Source organism: Mesoplodon mirus, assembly GCF_964341445.2.
Source record: "Mesoplodon mirus genome assembly, chromosome: 12".
NCBI classification, from domain to species: domain Eukaryota; kingdom Metazoa; phylum Chordata; class Mammalia; order Artiodactyla; family Ziphiidae; genus Mesoplodon; species Mesoplodon mirus.
The window spans coordinates 36,374,192-36,393,961 of NC_138988.1; the positions used below are offsets into that span (position 1 = coordinate 36,374,192).

General features: G+C 56.8%; 2 protein-coding genes across 6 annotated transcripts in view; one reads left to right on the forward strand and one right to left on the reverse strand.

The window, feature by feature from the left end:
• Window positions 1-10,733, forward strand: part of NT5DC2 (5'-nucleotidase domain containing 2) — a 24,165-nt gene extending 13,432 nt beyond the window's left edge. For both annotated transcript variants that reach the window (XM_082639614.1, XM_082639615.1), the window contains exons 2-14: window positions 6,002-6,186; window positions 6,329-6,403; window positions 6,665-6,720; window positions 6,862-6,955; window positions 7,157-7,285; window positions 7,397-7,457; window positions 7,542-7,644; window positions 7,773-7,874; window positions 8,082-8,163; window positions 9,826-9,912; window positions 10,016-10,156; window positions 10,245-10,309; window positions 10,394-10,733. In XM_082639614.1, the coding sequence (XP_082495740.1) occupies window positions 6,002-6,186; window positions 6,329-6,403; window positions 6,665-6,720; window positions 6,862-6,955; window positions 7,157-7,285; window positions 7,397-7,457; window positions 7,542-7,644; window positions 7,773-7,874; window positions 8,082-8,163; window positions 9,826-9,912; window positions 10,016-10,156; window positions 10,245-10,309; window positions 10,394-10,655 (1,442 nt within the window). In that variant the 3' untranslated portion in view covers window positions 10,656-10,733. The remainder of the gene's footprint in view (window positions 1-6,001; window positions 6,187-6,328; window positions 6,404-6,664; window positions 6,721-6,861; window positions 6,956-7,156; window positions 7,286-7,396; window positions 7,458-7,541; window positions 7,645-7,772; window positions 7,875-8,081; window positions 8,164-9,825; window positions 9,913-10,015; window positions 10,157-10,244; window positions 10,310-10,393) is intronic.
• STAB1 (stabilin 1) overlaps window positions 10,630-19,770 on the reverse strand; it is a 27,077-nt gene continuing 17,936 nt past the window's right edge. Inside the window, exons 37-69 of one of the 4 annotated variants that reach the window (XM_082639584.1) lie at window positions 19,549-19,632; window positions 18,855-19,050; window positions 18,636-18,731; window positions 18,499-18,544; window positions 18,321-18,397; window positions 17,981-18,106; window positions 17,723-17,796; window positions 17,496-17,570; window positions 17,119-17,241; window positions 16,755-16,802; window positions 16,465-16,542; window positions 16,213-16,359; window positions 15,644-15,784; window positions 15,482-15,541; window positions 14,991-15,167; window positions 14,821-14,907; window positions 14,558-14,707; window positions 14,403-14,459; window positions 14,109-14,310; window positions 13,593-13,742; window positions 13,399-13,503; window positions 13,145-13,252; window positions 12,871-13,064; window positions 12,633-12,777; window positions 12,419-12,552; window positions 12,165-12,330; window positions 11,979-12,088; window positions 11,766-11,885; window positions 11,530-11,679; window positions 11,347-11,451; window positions 11,116-11,262; window positions 10,911-11,027; window positions 10,630-10,819 (exon numbers count right to left, since the gene is read on the reverse strand). In XM_082639584.1, the coding sequence (XP_082495710.1) occupies window positions 10,763-10,819; window positions 10,911-11,027; window positions 11,116-11,262; window positions 11,347-11,451; window positions 11,530-11,679; window positions 11,766-11,885; window positions 11,979-12,088; window positions 12,165-12,330; window positions 12,419-12,552; window positions 12,633-12,777; window positions 12,871-13,064; window positions 13,145-13,252; window positions 13,399-13,503; window positions 13,593-13,742; window positions 14,109-14,310; window positions 14,403-14,459; window positions 14,558-14,707; window positions 14,821-14,907; window positions 14,991-15,167; window positions 15,482-15,541; window positions 15,644-15,784; window positions 16,213-16,359; window positions 16,465-16,542; window positions 16,755-16,802; window positions 17,119-17,241; window positions 17,496-17,570; window positions 17,723-17,796; window positions 17,981-18,106; window positions 18,321-18,397; window positions 18,499-18,544; window positions 18,636-18,731; window positions 18,855-19,050; window positions 19,549-19,632 (3,852 nt within the window). In that variant the 3' untranslated portion in view covers window positions 10,630-10,762. Of the gene's footprint in view, window positions 10,832-10,910; window positions 11,028-11,115; window positions 11,263-11,346; window positions 11,452-11,529; window positions 11,680-11,765; window positions 12,089-12,164; window positions 12,331-12,418; window positions 12,553-12,630; window positions 12,778-12,870; window positions 13,065-13,144; window positions 13,253-13,398; window positions 13,504-13,592; window positions 13,743-14,108; window positions 14,311-14,402; window positions 14,460-14,557; window positions 14,708-14,820; window positions 14,908-14,990; window positions 15,168-15,481; window positions 15,542-15,643; window positions 15,785-16,212; window positions 16,360-16,464; window positions 16,543-16,754; window positions 16,803-17,118; window positions 17,242-17,495; window positions 17,571-17,722; window positions 17,797-17,980; window positions 18,107-18,320; window positions 18,398-18,498; window positions 18,545-18,635; window positions 18,732-18,854; window positions 19,051-19,548; window positions 19,633-19,770 lie in introns of those variants that run through there. The other 3 variants (XM_082639583.1, XM_082639582.1, XR_014295626.1) reach the window with 3 other exon arrangements.

Genomic DNA, 19,770 nt, shown 5'->3' on the forward strand with positions numbered 1-19,770 from the left:
CAGCTTTTAGTTTTATTGATCTTTGCTATCGTTTCCTTCATTTCTTTTTCATTTATTTCTGATCTGATTTTTATGATTCCTTTCCTTCTGCTAACTTTGGGGTTTTTTTGTTCTTCTTTCTCTAATTGCTTTAGGTGCAGGGTCAGGTTGTTTATTCGAGATGTTTCCTGTTTCTTAAGGTGGGATTGTATTGCTATAAACTTCCCTCTTAGAACTGCTTTTGCTGCATCCCATAGGTTTTGGGTCGTCATGTCTCCATTGTCATTTGTTTCTAGGTATTTTTTGATTTCCTCTTTGATTTCTTCAGTGATCACTTCGTTATTAAGTAGTGTATTGTTTAGCCTCCATGTGTTTGTATTTTTTACAGATCTTTTCCTGTAATTGATATCTAGTCTCATAGCATTGTGATCGGAAAAGATACTTGATACAATTTAAATTTTCTTAAATTTACCAAGGCTTGATTTGTGACCCAAGATATGATCTATGCTGGAGAATGTTCCATGAGCACTTGAGAAAAATGTGTATTCTGTTGTTTTGGGATGGAATGTCCTATAAATATCAATTAAATCCATCTTGTTTAATGTATCATTTAAAGCTTGTGTTTCCTTATTTATTTTCATTTTGGATGATCTGTCCATTGGTGAAAGTGGGGTGTTAAAGTCCCCTACTACGAATGTGTTACTGTCGATTTCCCCTTTTATGGCTGTTAGTATTTGCCTTATGTATTGAGGTGCTCCTATGTTGGGTGCATAAATATTTACAATTGTTATATCTTCTTCTTGGATCGATCCCTTGATCATTATATAGTGTCCTTCTTTGTCTCTTCTAGTAGTCTTTATTTTAAAGTCTATTTTGTCTGATATGAGAATTGCTACTCCAGCTTTCTTTTGCTTTCCATTTGCATGGAATATCTTTTTCCATCCCCTTACTTTCAGTCTGTATGTGTCTCTAGGTCTGAAGTGGGTCTCTTGTAGACAGCATATATATGGGTCTTGTTTTTGTATCCATTCAGCCAATCTGTGTCTTTTGGTGGGAGCATTTAGTCCATTTACATTTAAGGTAATTATCGATGTGTATGTTCCTATTCCCATTTTCTTAATTGTTTTGGGTTCGTTATTGTAGGTCTTTTCCTTCTGTTGTGTTTCTTGCCTAGAGACGTTCCCTTAGCATTTGTTGTAAAGCTGGTTTGGTGGTGCTGAACTCTCTCAGCTTTTGCTTGTCTGTAAACGTTTTAATTTCTCCATCAAATCTGAATGAGATCCTTGCTGGGTAGAGTAATCTTGGTTGCAGGTTTTTCTCCTTCATCACTTTAAATATGTCCTGCCAGTCCCTTCTGGCTTGCAGAGTTTCTGCTGAAAGATCAGCTGTTAACCTTATGGGGATCCCCTTGTGTGTTATTTGTTGTTTTTCCCTTGCTGCTTTTAATATGTTTTCTTTGTATTTAATTTTTGACAGTTTGATTAATATGTGTCTTCGCGTATTTCTCCTTGGATTTATCCTGTATGGGACTCTCTGTGCCTCCTGGACTTGATTAACTATTTCCTTTCCCATATTAGGGAAGTTTTCAACTATAATCTCTTCAAATATTTTCTCAGTCCCTTTCTTTTTCTCTTCTTCTTCTGGAACCCCTATAATTCAAATGTTGGTGCGTTTAATGTTGTCCCAGAGGTCTCTGAGACTGTCCTCAGTTCTTTTCATTCTTTTTTCTTTCTTCTGCTCTGCAGTAGTTATTTCCACTGTTTTATCTTCCACGTCACTTATTCGTTGTTCTGCCTCAGTTATTCTGCTATTGATCCCATCTAGAGTATTTTTAATTTTATTTATTGTGTTTCTAATCGTTGCTTGATTCATCTTTAGTTCTTCTAGGTCCTTGTTAACTGTTTCTTGCATTTTGTCTATTCTGTTTCCAAGATTTTGGATTATCTTTACTATCATTATTCTGAATTCTTTTTCAGGGAGACTGCCTATTTCCTCTTCATTTGTTAGGTCTGGTGGGTTTTTATCTTGCTCCTTCTCCTGCTGTGTGTTTTTCTGTCTTCTCATTTTGCTTATCTTACTGTGTTTGGGGTCTCCTTTTTGCAGGCTGCAGGTTCGTAGTTCCCGTTGTTTTTGGTGTCTGTCCCCAGTGGCTAAGGTTGGTTCAGTGGGTTGTGTAGGCTTCCTGGTGGAGGGGACTAGTGCCTGTGTTCTGGTGGATGAGGCTGGATCTTGTCTTTCTGGTGGGCAGGTCCACGTCTGGTGGTGTGTTTTGGGGTGTCTGTGGACTTTTTATGATTTTAGGCAGCCTCTCTGCTAATGGGTGGCATTGTGTTCCTGTCTTGCTAGTTGTTTGGCATAGGGTGTCCAGCACTGTAGCTTGCTGGTCGTTGAGTGAAGCTGGGTGCTGGTGTTGAGATGGAGATCTCTGGAAGATTTTCGCCATTTGATATTATGTGGAGCTGGGAGGTCTCTTGTGGACCAGTGTCCTGAAGTTGGCTCTCCCACCTCAGAGGCACAGCACTGACTCCTGGCTGCAGCACCAAGAACCTTTCATCCACACGGCTCCTCAATTTGGGATGATTCGTTGTCTATTCATATATTCCACAGATGCAGGGTACATCAAGTTGATTGTGGAGCTTTAATCCACTGCTTCTGAGGCTGCTGGGAGAGATTTCCCTTTCTCTTCTTTGTTCTCACAGCTCCCGGGTCTCAGCTTTGGATTTGGCCCCACCTGTGTGTGTAGGTCGCCAGAGGACGTCTTTTGGGAGGTCTGAGGTCTTCTGCCAGCGTTCAGTAGGTGTTCTGTAGGAGTTGTTCCATGTGTAGCTGTATTTCTGGTGTATCTGTGGGGAGGAAGGTGATCTCCGCATCTTACTCTTCCGCCATCTTCCCCGGAAGTCTACCCAAAAACTCTTAACCTCGTTTGCTTTATTTAACACTGATGATTCTAAGAATAGACATGTCTATATTAATTAAACCAACAAGCTTAAGCTACCTTCAGTAACAGATATCAATTCAGTATTGAATATTTCCCAGATCGTGTGGTCCAACTTTTTAGACATTTAGATTTAACTTGTAAGCTCTTACTTTTAAGTCAATTAAACAGAGCTCATTTACAAGTTAACTTCTACATAAAGACAGAACCAGAGATCTCTCAGTTTTTCCACTTGAGTTTAATAAGGCCTTCTTTCCCCTGCCCTTTTTCTTCAGTCTCAGGAACTAGAGATGGTCTAGATAACATGTGTTCCTGAGAACCTAGGCACAGGGGGAAAGAAATACCAATTCCTTTTCATGGGAGCATAGCTGAAGAGCTCCCAGTTTTGTAAAAATACCCTAGGGGGTGTACAGAGATTGAACAGAGCTCTGGTCACCTATAACAAGGCTAGTCCAAAAGGGAAAATCCCAACCAACATTCCTCCACAGGCAAAGCCCCACGCAATAGGGAAGGATACACTGATGTTGTCACACGTGAGCTCTGTTATTCACGAAAGATGTCTCAACCGGTCAGTGCAAGTACTGACACACACACATACAAACAACAAACGTGGTCCCACAAACAAAAGATCAGACATGGTGTAGCCCAAAGATTCCATTTCCACTCCCAGACAGAATTCAAAGTGGCTCACAATGAGCAGGTAGAATTTTCCCACCCTGCGCAAGCCAGAGCGGCTCACCCCAAAACAATACACACAAAAGCACAAACGACAGATAAGCTATGGCCACACAGAAAATTAGAGGAGGTGTAGTTTAAAAATTCTGCTTGAACTCCCAGACAAAGGTTTCCAAACAGATTGGCTCAGTTCTTGAAAAAGAACCAACCCAGAGTTGGCTCTTGGAGAGCCCGGAGTGGCTAGCCCAGATGGAGTGGAGAGAATTCCCAGCCTTTCCGTTCCTGTGACAAAACGATTCTAGCTGAAGAATAGAATAATAACTTAGGCTACCACACAAAGGCCACCTCTCATTACTTTTAAGAATGTTCATTGGCCAAACAGATTACACTAGAATCTCATTCTTTTTAGTCATAGGTTGATAGCTATAGGTTGACCAGTCTGCCAGAATTTTCCCCAGGGGACTATCAGATGGAATCGAAGAAGAAGCACTTCCCATGTTTGATTGAAAGAACACTCACGCTCAGACCAAGAACAAACCAAAATCCTAGCCAGCAACAGAAGCCTCAAACCAAAGAAACCAAAAACTCAAACAGAAACCAAAACCAAATGGGCTTCCTAGTCCCACTTAGCCCGTGACCTCTGCCCAAGCAGCACGCCTCTCAGATGGGATTTCCTGGAATGGAGAATCCCCCAAATGGGAACCAAGGTTCCCCCAAACAGACAGGGTCAAAGTGCCCACGGAGTACACCCTGGGGGACTTCCCCAAATGCTAGCCGAGGTGTCGTGACATCCCAAATGCTACTTTTATGCTTCCCCAAAATAATTCCTTGGAGTTGGAAGTCCAGGGTGGTCCAGGCAGGAGGAAGAGAGGAACGTCCTCAAGGCAAAGATGGCCTTGGCAGCCGCTAGGGTGGTCCCTAGCGGGACCACTCTTCCACTGTCTAGCCTTGCCTTGAGTTTCAGCTGCCAGGATGGCCGATGGGGTATGACTGGGGCTCAGCCTTCCCAGGCAAGGGTCCCAGGTGCTCTGGCCTCTAAAGGAATTTTTCAGCCACTCTTGAATGAGGCTGTCATGGAGAAAATCTTGGAGCGTCCAGTCAAGCAAGGGAATCCCCCCCCACCAGGACTGTCTGCGAGTCAGCCCCATGTTGGGTGCCAAATTTGATGCTAAAAACTCAGTCTCCCTGCACCAGTGCCGAATCGAATCTCAGAGACAGAGTTTTGGGTGAAGTAGAAGAGAATAGCTTTATTGCTTTGGCGGGCAAAGGGCACAGCAGGCTCCTGTGCCAAAAAACTATCTCCCAACCGGGGAGGAATTGGTGAGGAGTTTTTATAGCAATCGTTCAAGGGTGGGGTTGCTGATAAGATGAGGGTGTGTGCAGGGTCTGCACTCCTTTAATCTTGCCTCAGGTGGTCTCCTAATCTTTTTTTTTTCTTTTTTAAATTTATTTTAATTTATTTATTTTTGGCTGCACTGGGTCTTCATTGCTGCCCACGGGCTTTCTTTATTTGCGGTGAGCAGGGGCTGCTCTTCGTTGTGGTGCGCAGGCTTCTCGTTGCAGTGGCTTCTCTTGTTGTGGAGCACAGGCTCTAGGCACATGGGCTTCAGTAGTTGCAGCATGCGGGCTCAGTAGTTGTGGCACACGGGCTTAGTTGCTCCGTGGCATGTGGGATCTTCCTGGACCAGGGCTCAAACCCATATCCCCTGCATGGCAGGTGGATTCTTAACCACTGCGCCACCAAGGAAGCCCTGGTCTCCTAATCTTGATGAGCTTCTCTGGTTCCTCAAACCTTGCCTCAGGTTGTTTCTTGGCTGCTCCTCACTTGTCTCCCCATCCTTTCCCTTCCCTACTAGCAGCTGTTCAAATCTGCCCTTTGGAACCCGGGGAAGGTCATGGAGGCTGTAGTCTGTTCCCTATAAACAAGAAACGGGGGACAGAAAGGCTTCTGTACCCAGGAGCCCCACAGGGTCCTGCTCAGTCCCAGGGGCAGTGAATGTCATTACGTGGGCTGGTGGGCAGCTGAAATCTGATTAGAGGGGCCTCACTGTGAGACCTGTGGCGGGTGCACAGAGCTGGGGCCCTGAGCAGCAGCGGAGCTACCCAGTACCCCTCACCTTGATAATGTTCCTAAGTCCCAACCCCAGCTTCAGGCAAGGTGGAAAGTGTCAGAGCATAGCCAAGTGTCCCATGGGGCTTATGAGAATCTGGACGAGGCATGGCTCAGAGCAACTGGTAGGCGGCAGGCGGTGGTATAATCCAGGACCCATAGGGTCCTTACCCCACCCATGTGACCCTGGGCGAGTGACTTTTCTCTGAGCCTCAGTTTGACCTAATGCTGCATTGAGCTAAGAGTAGCATTTTAGGGTGTTTCCTGATTATTCTCATTATACTTACACCTCCTTCCTCTAGACCTCCTGCCTCCTGAGGTCTGCAGTCTCCTGAACCCAGCGGCCATCTATGCCAACAACGAGATCAGCCTGCGCGATGTCGAGGTCTACGGCTTCGACTATGACTACACACTGGCCCAGTATGCGGACACACTGCACCCAGAGATCTTCACTGCCGCCCGTGACATCCTGATTGAGCACTACAAGGTGAGGTCAAACAGGTAGGGGTCCCAGGCCGGATCATGGGGCGCCCCTGGATGGGTGGCTGAATTGATCCCCTGAGGCAGCTGCCCAGCCAGCAGGTCTGTCCGTCCTGCTGGCTCAGGCCTGACCTGATTTCCCCTGACAGTACCCGGAGGGGATTCGAAAGTATGACTACAACCCCAGCTTTGCCATCCGTGGCCTCCACTATGATATTCAGAAGGTGAGTGGCTAGACCACTGACTCCCTGGCCCCTCCTGACTGGATGTATATCAGAACTACTTCCTTAGCCTCCCGTCTGCTGTGCGGGCGGGGGCGGTGCTCATCTTTCTACTCGTTGGCCTCAGAGCTGTAGCTTCCTCTTGGCGTGCACGATACCCTTGGTACCATCCATCTGGGGCTTCGGCATGGGGGCTAGCAAAAGCTGGCTCAGAGCTAATGGCAAACTCCTTCATTGCCCATCTTACTCCCTTGGTGCCCTCAGAGTCTTCTGATGAAGATTGATGCCTTCCATTATGTGCAACTGGGGACAGCCTACAGGTCAGTGCTGACCTTGCCCTGACCCCACCCCAGCCTGCTGCTCCAGGTCCACACTGTCCTGCATCACCCCACTGTCCCCCACCCTACACCGTGGCCCGGGCTCAGGACCACTTCAAACTGGTGATCTCTGCATCCACCCAGGGGCCTTCAGCCTGTACCAGACGAAGAGGTGATCAACCTATATGGGGGCACCCAGCACATCCCACTGTACCAGATGAGTGGCTTCTATGGCAAGGTACTCACTCTGTCTGCCACTGCCCAGGGCAGCCAGCTCCGTGACCTCACGGTGGGTGCTGGCTCCCTGGGAGGCAGTGCCCACACCCTGGTGGGCCAGCCCTGACCCACAGGCTGTGCCCCTCCACCAGTGTCCCAAGACAGATTTGGAGCTCTTGGGTCTCTGGAGCTGGGGCTTGCTGAGTCAGTGGTCCTTCCTCAGGGTCCTTCCATCAAGCAGTTCATGGACATCTTCTCGCTGCCAGAGATGGCACTGCTCTCCTGCGTGGTGGACCACTTCCTGGGCCATGGCCTGGAGTTTGACCAAGCACACCTCTATAAGGATGTGACGGTGAGGGCGCTAGGCCTGCCTCCCAGTGTGGCAGGGAAGGTGAAGTCCAGCCACAGCAGGGCAGGTCCTCCTGGGCTCCACTGTGGCCTCACTGTCCTCCACTGCCCCCAGGACGCCATCCGAGATGTGCACGTGAAGGGCCTTATGTACCAGTGGATCGAGCGGGACATGGGTAAGGGGGGATGGTTGCCCTGCTGCGGCCTGCCTGGGCAGGGTACAGGGCTGGCCCTCACAAGCTGCCATCTCCCCCCATTAGAGAAGTACATCCTGCGAGGGGATGAGACATTCGCCGTCCTGAGCCGCCTGGTGGCGCACGGGAAACAGCTGTTCCTCATCACCAACAGTCCTTTCAGCTTCGTGTGAGCACCCCTGTGCCCCCCAACCTGTGGGAGGAGGGAGCAGGGCAGGGGCCTGAGTTGGGATGGGCAGGCCTGGAGCCTCCCTCAGACACCTGCCACCTGTCCCACTCTGTCCCACCCTTGCCCAGGGACAAGGGGATGCGGCACATGGTGGGTGCCGACTGGCGCCAACTCTTCGACGTGGTCATCGTCCAGGCAGACAAGCCCAGCTTCTTCACCGACCGGCGCAAGTATGGGCCTGGCAGGGGCGATGGGCCCAGGGAGCGGGGACTGGCCTCTGCTTGCCGCCCTGTGTGCCTGGGGTGGGGGCACCCCCTTGCTGATGGGCAGGTGAGCAGGTGGGCCTTTGCATAGTGGGAGGTGTCCAGCCTGTGGTCCTGCCACAGACTGGAAATCAGGCCCTTTAACCCCACTCTAGGCCTTTCAACCCACCCTAGGCCTTTCAGAAAACTTGATGAGAAGGGCTCACTGCATTGGGACCGTATCACCCGCCTGGAAAAGGGCAAGATCTATCGGCAGGTGAGGGGCATCTAGGTGGGAGTTGCACCTGGTAGGGACCCCAGGGCCCAGCCACGGCCCCAGGCTGTGGCGGGGCTGCCGCGTGGCCTCTTGGGCCCTGACCAGCCACCACACCTCTGTTGTGGCTCTGTCCCCTCACAGGAAGTGGCTCCCAGGGCCTGGCCCAATTGCTCGGCCTCTCTGTGCTGTGCTTTCCTCGTCTGTAAAAGAGGTATATAATACTCTACTTGAGTGGTGGTGTAAAGCTCTTAGGTGTCCGGGCGTTCGCCAAGTGCCCAGTAAATGGCCCTGGTTTCGCTTGGGGCTGAGCACTCTGCTGCAGCCAGATGAGCCTGGTTGGGGCCCCTGAGCTGGGCTGGAGGTGAGGAGACCCCTTTCCTGGCTGGCTAGGAAGATGAAGAGGGGCCTTGTGCTTGGTGGGGAAGTGTCAGGTGGCTGTGAGCAGGAGGTGATTAAGGCATTTGGCTCTGGATGGAATGCAGAAATCCTGGCTGAGCTGGGTTTCTTGGAGATGGAGGTTCCAGAAGCTGGGGGCAGGGAGGAAGCCAGCAGTCAGGCCAGTGACAGCCACAGGGAGCAGCCTCGGGCCGCCCGGTGCCAAGGTGCCAGCCCTTCACCCCTGCCGACTGGTCAGCTTTCCACCCTGCTGGCCCCCAACTGTCGGTGGCCCCCTTGGGCACCAGCTTTACCCCTCGGCTCTGAGGCTGATGCTCCCTGTTGTCATGGCATCCTGGCTGAGCCTGAGGAGGGTCATGCATCTTTGTGGGGAGCACTGATTTTTCTTCTCTGGCAGGCTTTAGACTTCTGTATGCCTGATGTTATGAAATTTCATTGTGTGCGTGGTTCTCGTCATCTTTGCTCTCCCCGTCTCCTGTTGCTGGACCTCAGGTTCCCTCCTGCCTGACTTGGCACATCCTCAGCACCCCACCCGCTCGTACTTCCCTCTTGCTCCGGGCCCCCTGCTCCTCACCTTCTCTGCTTGAGCTTATTTCAACCATTAAGCCCTTCACAGCTACCTGTTTCCCCCATGGCTGTCACCTCCCCTAGGCCTCTCACACCCACAGACTGCTTCTAGTAACTCCTTTTTGCTGGGTGTATAGTCTTCTCACTTCTGGGCTGTGGGCGCCTGCCCTGTGGAGGCTGCTGTACCTCCTGCTCTGTGCCCCCCCCCCCCGCAACCCCTGCCCCAGTTTCTGCTCCCCTGCCAGCTTCCTCTGCTGTGCTTGAGCCTGGCTCTTCTTTTCATCTTCTTTCCAGCTTTGGCGCAGGAGGGGCAGGCGGCCTCACAGTGAGGACTGCCATTGGTCTGCTGGGTCCCTCTGGGCTCAGGCCGAGGTGGCCTGCTTGCTTCAGGGCCATGGGGTCACTGCTGCAGTTTGTTTCCCACAAAGAGTGGACTCTAGCTTGGGTGGGTGTGAGGGCACGGGGAGGGGAGGCCCAGGGCACCAGGCCAGGCCTATAGGAGACCTTCCTGCCCCAGGCAGACCCCCTTCCGGAGCCTGGAGGGAACAGCGAGGCCACGGGAAAGGGCAGCCCAGCATCCGGCTAGAGGGGCCTTGCTGCCTCTGGGGATTTGGGAAGACTGGTGGAGAATAGCCCTGGGGGAGCCCCCTCAGCACACTGGGCTTAGCCCCGTCCCCGTCCCCCGCAATCTCTTCCCAGGGAAACCTGTTTGACTTCCTGCGTCTGACGGAATGGCGAGGCCCCCGTGTGCTCTACTTCGGAGACCACCTCTACAGTGACCTGGCGGTGAGGGTGGGAGGCAGGGATGGGTCGCAGTGGGGAGGGGAGGGGGACCTCCTGGCCGGCGCTGAGCCCTGCCTGCCCTGCCCCCTGCCCCCTGCCCCCCCAGGATCTCATGCTACGTCACGGCTGGCGCACAGGTGCCATTATCCCTGAGCTGGAGCGAGAGATCCGCATCATCAACACGGAGCAGTACATGCACTCGCTGACATGGCAGCAGGCACTCACGGGGCTGCTGGAGCGTATGCAGGTGCGGGGGCAGCTGGACGTCTGCGGGGAGGTGGGGGGCTGCTGCCTGGCCGCACACACCCAGAGCACCCCTTGTCTGTCTCCCCCAGACCTACCAGGATGCCGAGTCTCGGCAGGTGCTGGCCGCCTGGATAAAGGAGCGGCAGGAGCTGAGGTGAGTGGTGGGGCCTGGGCAGGAGCCCCAGCCCAGCCCCCTCAGGAGCCCCCCCCCCGTGAGTGCCCACATCTCCCTCCCCAGGTGCATCACCAAGGCCCTGTTCAACGCGCAGTTCGGGAGCATCTTTCGCACCTTCCACAACCCCACCTACTTCTCGCGGCGCCTGGTGCGCTTCTCCGACCTCTACATGGCTTCCCTCAGCTGTCTGCTCAACTACCGCGTGGACTTCACCTTCTACCCCCGCCGCACGCCCCTGCAGCATGAGGCACCGCTCTGGATGGACCAGCTCTGCACCGGATGCATGAAGACACCCTTCCTTGGTGATATGGCCCACATCCGCTGAGGGTACCTTTATTGTCTGGACCAGGTCCAGCCCCTGCTGTCCCACCCGCTCTGGGCAATAAAAGCTGCCTCCCTCCTGCTCATGCCTCTGCTTCAGCACCCGCTGCGTCACTTGACCTCGAGGATCCTCTGGGTGTCAGGGAAGTCGTCTTCCAGGAGTGAGTCCTGAGGGGAGGACTGTTTGTTTGTTTGTTAGTGGCTGGGCTGAGACCAGGCCCTGGGTCCCCTTTCCCAAGCCTCCAGCCCCCGCACTCACGTCAAAGGGCTCACAAAAGGCATCATGGCTACCAAAGACCGGGTTGGGGACAGAGACCAGGGTTGGGCTCGTCCCTTCCTGCCATGGGGAGAAGTCATCAGCAGCGTCATCTTCCGCCTGGGAAGGGAGGTGAGTAGTGAGAGGCCTCAAGCAAGCTCAGTGAGCCCAGACCCCAACAACCCCATCCGTCTCCAGCCCAGCCTACCTGGAAGGCAGAGAAGCCAAAGCCTGCGGACCTGCTTCGGGCACGAAGGTAGAGGGCTCCAGCCGCGAGGCCAAGGAGCGCTCCAGTAGCTACCACCGCCCCCGCGCCTGCTGCCACAGGTGGGGCCTCCGGGGCCACCACTGCCCGCTGCCAACGAGGAGAGCATCAGAGACCTGGCCAGAGAGCGGTCCCCTCACCCCTTGCCACTCTGCCCGCCCCTGGCCAACTCACGGGCTGCAGGGGTGCGAGGAGGGGGCTGGCCAGAGTGTGGATGATGCCGTTGAAGGCCACGATGTCCCACACGATGATGTGGCTAACCACAACTGCCCCTGGGACCTGTAGGGAGACCAGGGTCAGGCCCAGTGGGTGAGTGAGGGCTGGGGCCAGCAGGGGAGGGGCAGCCTCCAGACTCACCACAGGGGCCCGAGAACTGTTGTCAGGGCCCATGTCACTGATGATGAGGCTGAGGCCCGAGTGGGCGGGAAGCAAGGTACCCTGGCTGGCATTGGTGCTCAGGAAGGTGGTATTGGAGGCGTGTAGCTCCAGGTCTGGGCCGCTCAGTGTCTGTGGGCAAAGCAGGGCCTGTTGGCTTGGGCCAGCTAGAGGGAGCAGAGTTGGGCCCTGCTCTCCCCACATCCCCTGCTACTTACCAGGTTGTCCATAAAGCCTTCGTTGACAGGGACGAAGAGTGTCTTGTAGGTGAGCTCGTCGTCCAGGAAGTCCAGGAAGTCGAGACCCCTCGGGGTGGCATTGGCATAGCCCAGTAGCATCTGAGATGGTGGGGACAGGGTTGTGGGTAGGCTCTCTCCACAGGGATCCCAGGTGTACCACCCCCCTGGTCCTGAGCCTGGGCCCCTGCACACCCCGTAGAAGGTGGAGAAGTTGGCAGTGGTGGCCAGTACATCAAGCAGCTTCCCATTGCACACGCTGGCCCCATCACCCACGAAGCCATCGCGGCATTGGCAGGCCACGTCTGCAGGAGAGGCAGTGAGTTAGTGGGTCAGTGGGAAAAAGCAGGGCAGAGAATGGGGTGTGGTGGGTGACTGTACCTTGCATGCGGTAGCAGTAGGCATCCCAGCGCTCCGACAGGTTCTCCCGCACACCCAGACTGACCACGCCCACCTGACCATCGCCACAGTCTGCTGCCGGGAAAACGACGGGATGGGCAGCCGAGCCATTGGCCAGCCAGCCCACAAGGCAGAGGTGGAGGCCCAGCTGTAGGGGCACAAACAGATGCTGAGACCCAAGGCCCAACTCGGGGGGCCCCCACAGGCTTGGCTCCAGACTCCTGGGCCCCGCGCACCTGCTGAGCAGCAGAGAGCTGAGGGAGAGAAGCAAGCACAGCTCCTTGGGCCCCACAGGCTGCCTCGGCCTGTGAGAAATTCAGGCTGTAGGGGCCACTGGGGGCCTGCAGGTGGAAGACACCGGCTCGTTTTTCTGTGGAAGGCAGGGATGCATGGTCAGAGGGCCGGCACCGAGGTAAAGCCGGGGTGCTGGGAGAGGGCAGGGAAGCACACCCTGGAAGTGCAGGTCAGTGCACACGGCGTCCACGTGACAGGGTGGTGGCTGGTCCAGGCAGCGGTCCACGGGCGGCTCAGGCTCCTCCAGACACTGCAGTCCATCACCCACGTAGCCGGCGTGGCATGCACAGCGCCGTGTGTTCTGGACAGCAGAGCAGGTAGGCGCCCTTCAGGGACTGGGGCAGCCGCTCATTGGGGCACCCCCGCCCAGCTGCTTGGCTGCCCGCCTGCTCACCGGTCCAGTGTTCAGGCAGTCAGCGTGCTCACTGCAGCCCCCGCGGTGGCCATCCTCACAGGGGTTGCGGGCCCGGCAGCTCCAGCCGTCACCCTCGTAGTCGGGCAGGCAGGTGCAGGTGACCACTGTGCCTACCTGGCTGCAGTTGGCATATTCACTGCAGCCGCCACGCCCATCCTGGCACAGGTCTACCACTAGAGGCAGCGAGAGGGTGGTTGGACCAGGCGACAGGAGGGGAGGGGAGTGGGGCCTCCCACTTCACATTCCTGCTCACCTGTGCACGTGCGGCCATCTCCTTCGTAGCCCAGGCTGCACTCACAGCTGTGGCCAGCGCGGCACACAGCCTGGGGTGCGCAGGGTGGAGCACACACAGGCTGCAGCTCTGTCCCCCGGGGCCCACCCCACACATCCAGGTTAGTGGCTGCCCTCCTAGACCCCCTTCCACCTCAGTGTGCAGTTGGGGCATGCACTGGTGTGTGCAGGTGTATACAAGTGTGCAGGGTGGGCACAAGCACAGGGCCCACTCACCCAGCTGCACCTCACAGTGTGGCCCAGTCCAACCCTCATCACAGAAGCAGGAGCCAGAGCCCCCCAGGCCCTCATCGCAGTGGCCATGGGAGGTACAGTTGCAGGCTGGGGAGAGGGACAGGCAGGATGGTGTTGGCACATGGGCCATGGGGATTAGGGAGCAGGATAAAGCAGGGTCGGGCAGGACAGCCTACCTTGGCAAAGGGGCCCAAAGGCACCCGGGGCACAGAGTTCACATGCCATCCCGGCAAACCTCGAACGGCACCTACAGTTCCCGCTGCCACTCATGCCGTCCATGCACGTGCCATGGCCATTACAGGGGCTGCTGGCACCCCCAGGGCAAGCTAGGGGTTAGGGTGGGAGAAGAGAGGTGGGGCCAGGGACGCTCATCAAGAACCGCACACACGCATCCCCAGCCTAGCCACACGGTCCATCCGCCACCCAGCGGCAGCAGAGGCTCTTGCAGAAGCAGCAATCCACCCAAGTCCCCTTGCCCTGGAGAACACCCAGACCCCAGTACACCCCACCAGGTCCTGTACCATCTACACACCCACCCCAGCTCTTAGAGCATTCTCACCTGGTAAGATCCACTCCCCGCCCCCAGCCCGACCACCCTGACACCCTGAGGCACAACGGCCAGAACTATGTCCTTGGCCACCTTGGGAGCTGGAGGAGCCAGCCAGCAGCATCCACAGCCTTAGAACACTCACCTCGGCACTCACTGCCATAGTGACCAGGGCAGCAGCTGGGCTTCCAGGTGGTGGTGACACAGTTGCGGTAGCAGCCCCTGCCCAGGCCTTGGGGCTGACCCCAGTGGCTGGGCCGGGCCCAAACACTGCGCAGTGCCAAGGAGTGCAGCGGAGGAGACGTCCAGAACTTTGAGAAGTAGCGCCAGCAGGCCTCAGGGCTGCCCTGGGCCAAGAGGAATCGGGCTGCAAACCTGACCTTGGTAGGCCCTGGGCCCTGCCCCCACCCCCACCCCCACCCGGCTCCCAACCCCTTACCTGCTCCTGTGAGCCCTCAGGACAGGGTGGTTCCAGCCCACAAATGCTGCAAACCTTCTGCAAGGAAGGGAGGCCAACAGCAAGCTCAAGTGAGTGGACAGGACAGGTGGGCTTAGGCCCCTGCCTATCCACCTCTGGCCTGTGGCCTCCCTCACCAGCCACAGAGGCCGAGTCTCAAAGCGGTCACACCGGGCACCAAGGCCAGGTGGCTCCAGCAGCTGGTCAATGCCGTAGGCCAGGCCCCCCTCAAAGGGCAGGTGTCGCTGCACAATCCGGGCATCCTCCTCTCCCACCGTGAGCTCACCCTGCAGGTGGAGGATGTGTAGTATGTGGGGGGTCACAGGTGTACTGCAGCCCGCCCCAGTGCCAGGGCCCCTGCCTCCTGCTTCCCTCGTTCAAACTTTCTCCCCAGACTCACCGGCCGGGCACGGCTGCAGGAGAAGGAGATGGGGGTCCCATGCATGGTGCGCAGTGGGCCCAGGTTGGGCAGGTCAGATGCCAAGGCCTGAGCAGATGGAGCCACAGTTGGAGCTGGGAGGGCAGGCTCAGTGGCAGGCAGTGGGGACCAAGGTCTGGGAGTGCACCCACCTCGACGTTGCGGATCACGTGGCCCCGCACAATGGCTGCCAGCTTGTCACGGTGGTCTTTATGGTATAGCCAGACCTGGCGATCGGGAGGCAAGGCTTGCAGGGCGGAGTCTGTGGGCCACAGCATTGTGAAGGGCCTATGGAATGAGTCTCGAAGCAGGGGCAGCAGGCCAGCCATCTAGTAGGATAGAGTTGTGACAGTCAGGCCCGTCAGAGGATGGTGGGCAGGTGGAGGGGCTCCAGGGACCCAGGTGACCTCCCCACCAGCCACATTCCTCTATAGCCATCCCAGGCCAATAGACATGGACATACATGCAAGTTGTCAGGTATGTGGGCACAAATAAGCACACCCTTGTGCTCACTGGGACGCTCATGCCCACAAATATGGCCTGTGCACAGAAAGGTGAACACACACGTTGACAGTCACCTGCATATACACACTTAAACGTGCACATATGCACACACTGAGAGGCTCACACACAGGAGCAGTACCGTCACAAGGCCACTGAAGATCTTGTAACCGAAGCTCTCCGCGGCGGCGGTGAAGTTTCTCTGGGGACAGGCGCTCAGTGAACAGTGAGGTCAGGAGGGGAGGGAGGATCCCAGGCCCCTAGCCGCCTGCTTTCCAGCTCCCCGCCCACACCCAGGTCATACCCGCGGAACTGGGGCAGCGTCAGGCTCCCAGTGCAGCACTTCCGGTGGCAGCAGGACACGGTCTATGAAATGCAAGACGCCGTTCACAGCCTCGTGGTCGCTGCTCACCACGCGCGCAAAGTCATTGATATATATGCTGCCCTGGGGGTGGGGCCGGGATTGAATAAAGCCAGTTAGTGGGGTGCTCAGGGAGCTGTGAGTGGGGCCTGAGGTGGGAGCAGAGCCTGGGTTGGGTGAGTCTTGGGGCAGGAAGTGGGCGGGGTCAAGGCAGAGGGTGGGTCTTGCCTCCAGCCCAGGGAAACAGCCACCCAGGGAAACAGCCACCGGACTTGGCTGGTGGGAGCGGTACAGACACAGGGCCAAGCTCAGAAGTCCTGAGCCCAGGACTGGCCCCTGGTAGTGGGTGGGGTCCGGGGACAGACTCATCTCCCTCTCATTAAAGCCTCCCTGGCCCTGGGAAGGTGAGAGGGTCTTAAAGGCATGGGGACAGGGCATAGGTGCGGGCCTTGAAAGCAGCTGAGTCCTTGGTCTGTGGACAGTCCACGTCGGGGACCAGGGCCCGGGCTCACCTCCCTCTCACTGAAGCGCAGCGGGTGCCCAGAGAGTGTGGTGGCATAGCCCTCCTCTAGCAGCTCCTGGCTTCGCAGCTGCCGGCAACCAGCCACGTGATAGCGGAACACAAGCTGGCGATTGGCACGAATCCGGACCAGCTCATCCTGGAGTGGGAGTCATGAGGGCACAAGGGTGCCCTGACTTTCGCCTCTGCCCAGGCAGTGCCCAGCCCCCCAGAATCCCCAGCCTTGCTCCAGGGGCTGAGTTACCTGCGACAGGTTGGTCATTAGATCTGCATGTGGCACAAAGATTGTGAAAGGCCCATCCCCCTTGAGCTCCTTGTATTCCTGGGGGGAGAGGGAAACAGGTTGGGTGGAAGAAGGGTGACCTGGGACCAACTCGAGGTTTCCACTGATTTTCTGGGAGAGACACAGACTCAGAAACCAAACCAGCCAGCCCTCTGACCAAATGAGAATATCATGGCCCAGAGACAGGTGGGACTTGCAGGTCAGAGAGGCCCAGGCTGGACCAAGGATGTGCAGGCCAGCTGGTTACTCACCAGGAGATGGAGGCTGAAGAATGAAGCATGCTTGTCCCGAAGGAGCTCCTGGATCAGGGGAGACAAGGATCAGCTCAGATTGTGGTTGGCCTCCATTCAGGGCTGGTGCCTGTCCCAGCACCTAGAGCCCAAGGTCTGGCCAAGGTAGAGATGAGGAAAGGAAAGCCAGGGTGGTCTGTGCTGGGATCAGGATTGGTTTCATGGATCGTAACTGGGTCAGGCCTAGGTGGAGTCAGGGGTCAGCCTCCAGTCCTGGTCAGGGCCAGGATCAGGATCAAATCTGGGGTCTTAACCAGTATCACGGGTCAGGCCCATGGGGGGCATTGCCAAGGCTCGGTCAGGGGTCCTACTTGGGCATCATTACCAGGCCGACTCGGGCACGGCAGGTGAAGCCATCACCCACGGTGTGGACTGCATCGCAGGTACACGTCCTCTGGCCATCCCCTGTGCTTTTGCACACAGCATAGGGGCTGCAGCCTCCATTGTTCTGAGGCAGGGACAGGAAAGAGAGGCGTCAGTGACTCCCAGGACCGCTGCCCCAACCAGCTCTGGGGAAGGGGCCATGAAGTTCCCTGGCCAACACTCAAAGCCCTGTTTCCTACTAATCAGTCAGACTTGACCTTGTGGCACAGGTGGCTCACCCTTCAGAAGCACTCAGGATCCTGCTGGGGTTGTAAGGAAGTCTGGTTCCCACCCCAGTCCCTTCCCCCTGTGGAACTGGGTGCGACTTGGGGGCCTGACCTGGGAGCAGGGGTCCAGGAGCACACAAGTCCGGATGCCGTCCCCACTGTAACCCTCGCGGCAGCTGCAGGAGACCTGTCCCAAGTCCCAATCAGTGGGGCTGCTGGTACCCTAGAGTGGGCCAGCGCCCTGGACAGAAGGAGCACCCCTCCCTGGGCCTGGTCTGAGGAGGGCCACACCCTCTGAGGGAATGGCACAGCCCCAGTGTCCAGCTCTGTTGTGCTGACCTGCTGGGGGCCTGTGGGGATACATTCGGCGTGCATGTGGCAGCCCCCGTGGTGGATGAGACAGCTGTTAACTTCTGGGGGAAAAGACATTGGGATGAGGGCTGGCCCTAGGCAGCCCCTCCATTCATCTGCCTGTTGAGGTGCTCATCCCCTACTCTCTCAGCACCCTCAGGCTCACACCCCTGTGTGCCCCTCAGCCCTTCCTAGTCTCACTCATGCCACTGAAGCCAGACCCCTGGTGGCGGACCCCAGCCTCACCCTGGCACAGCTCCCCATCACCCGTGTAGCCATCCAGGCAGGTGCATGTCCGCTGACCAGGTGCCACATTGGTGCAGTTGGCGTGGGGGGAGCAGCCCCCGTGGTCATGGGCACAAGGGTCCACCACTAGGGGTAGATGATCCCAGAGAGTTGTGAGCAGTGGGCATGGGACAGAGTGGGGACAGGGGAGGAGGGCATGAGAGAAAGGAAGAGGTCGGAGGGAGGGGTCAGACCCAAGAGGTGACAGGGATAGAGACTGGACCTAAAGGGCAAGGAAAGGGCTCTGTGGGGAAATCCACCCCCCAATTTCAGGGGCCTCGGGGCATTGGTGTGCCTGGACCTGCACAGTAGATGCCGTCGCCCGAGTACCCCGCGGCACAGACGCAGGCAGGGGCTGCAGCCGAGTCCTGGACGCAGCTGGGAGGGACAGCAACAGCTTAGTCTATGTCTGCCCAGCCCCTGCCCTGACCCTAGCCACCCCCCCACTTGCCCACCTGCCCCAGGCTGAGCTCACTCACTTGGCATTGGGGTCACACTTCTGTGGGCACTGAGGGCCAGTGATTTCTGGGGGGTAGGAGGATGGTTCTGATCATGCTGACCCAGGAACCGCCTCCCCAGGAGTCACCCGCCTCTCCCCCTTGGGGCCACTCCTCACTCTGGTCACAGCGGAGGCCCTGCCAACCCACGTTACAGACACAGCTTCCGTCCCCTCGGAGCCCCTCCTGGCACAGCCCGTGGGCACAGTCACACACTGGGAGCGGAACGAGGTAGGACAGAAGTTACCCAGTGCCTGTTCTGTCCCTGCTGCAGTGTCTCCATGACCGCTGTCCTTGGCCAGCTTTCCCACCATTCCTGCCCGCCCCCAGGGCCTCACCTCCAGTGCAGTTGGGCCCGTAGCGGCCCAGCTCACACATCTCACAGGCCGTTCCGTGGAAGCCCTCGTGGCAGCGGCACTCCCCACTGCCCAGGAGCCTGTCCTGACACTGCCCGTGGCCTGAGCACACACCACCCAGACCCCCCGGGCACGGCTCACACAGTGTGCCGAAGAAGCCAGGGCAGCAGTCAGGCACCTGCGGGATGGGGCACAAGGAGAGGCCCGGCACAGGCCAGGACAGAGGTCAGGGGGCAGGGAAACGGCGGGGGGCGGGGGAAGGGCATCTTGGGGCCACAGAGCCACAGAACAAAGCAAGTCAGACCCAGAGAAATGGAGACTGCCTTCTACAAGCCTCTCCATGGCAGGGGTGAGGAAACGGACTCAAGGAGGGAAAGGCCATACAGGACTCCATGGAGAGGGGCAGAGCTCGCGCTGCCCCCAGGGCTTGGTTGCTGGTGTCAGTTCCAGGCTGAGCCCCTTTCTCTCTCTCCCCATCCCCACTCCCTGGAGGCACGGCCACAGGGACAAACAATGGCCCCTCTGACCTCAGACCTCTCTCCCTTCCCTGGCTTCGTCAGAGTCCTAGCCCTGCCTCTGCCTTTGAAGCCTAATCCCGGCTCCTGCCCTGGGCCCCCACTCCCACCTCCTCCTCTCTGGTCAAAGGCTTGGGGCTGGGGGTTGCTTCAGGGCAAACCTGGATCTTCTTGGCACACGTGTAAGAACAGCCCCAGGAGAAGGAGTAGCCAGACCGGTAGACACAGCTCTTCTTGGGGGTGTCCTGGAAATGGGGACAGGCAGGAGGACTCAGCCAGTGGCTTAGGTAGGGGCAAGGCAGTGAATGGGGAGACAGACAGACAGATTACAGGTGTCAGTGGGTGAGACAGGTAAGCAGGATAGCAAAAGGGTCAAGGAAGGA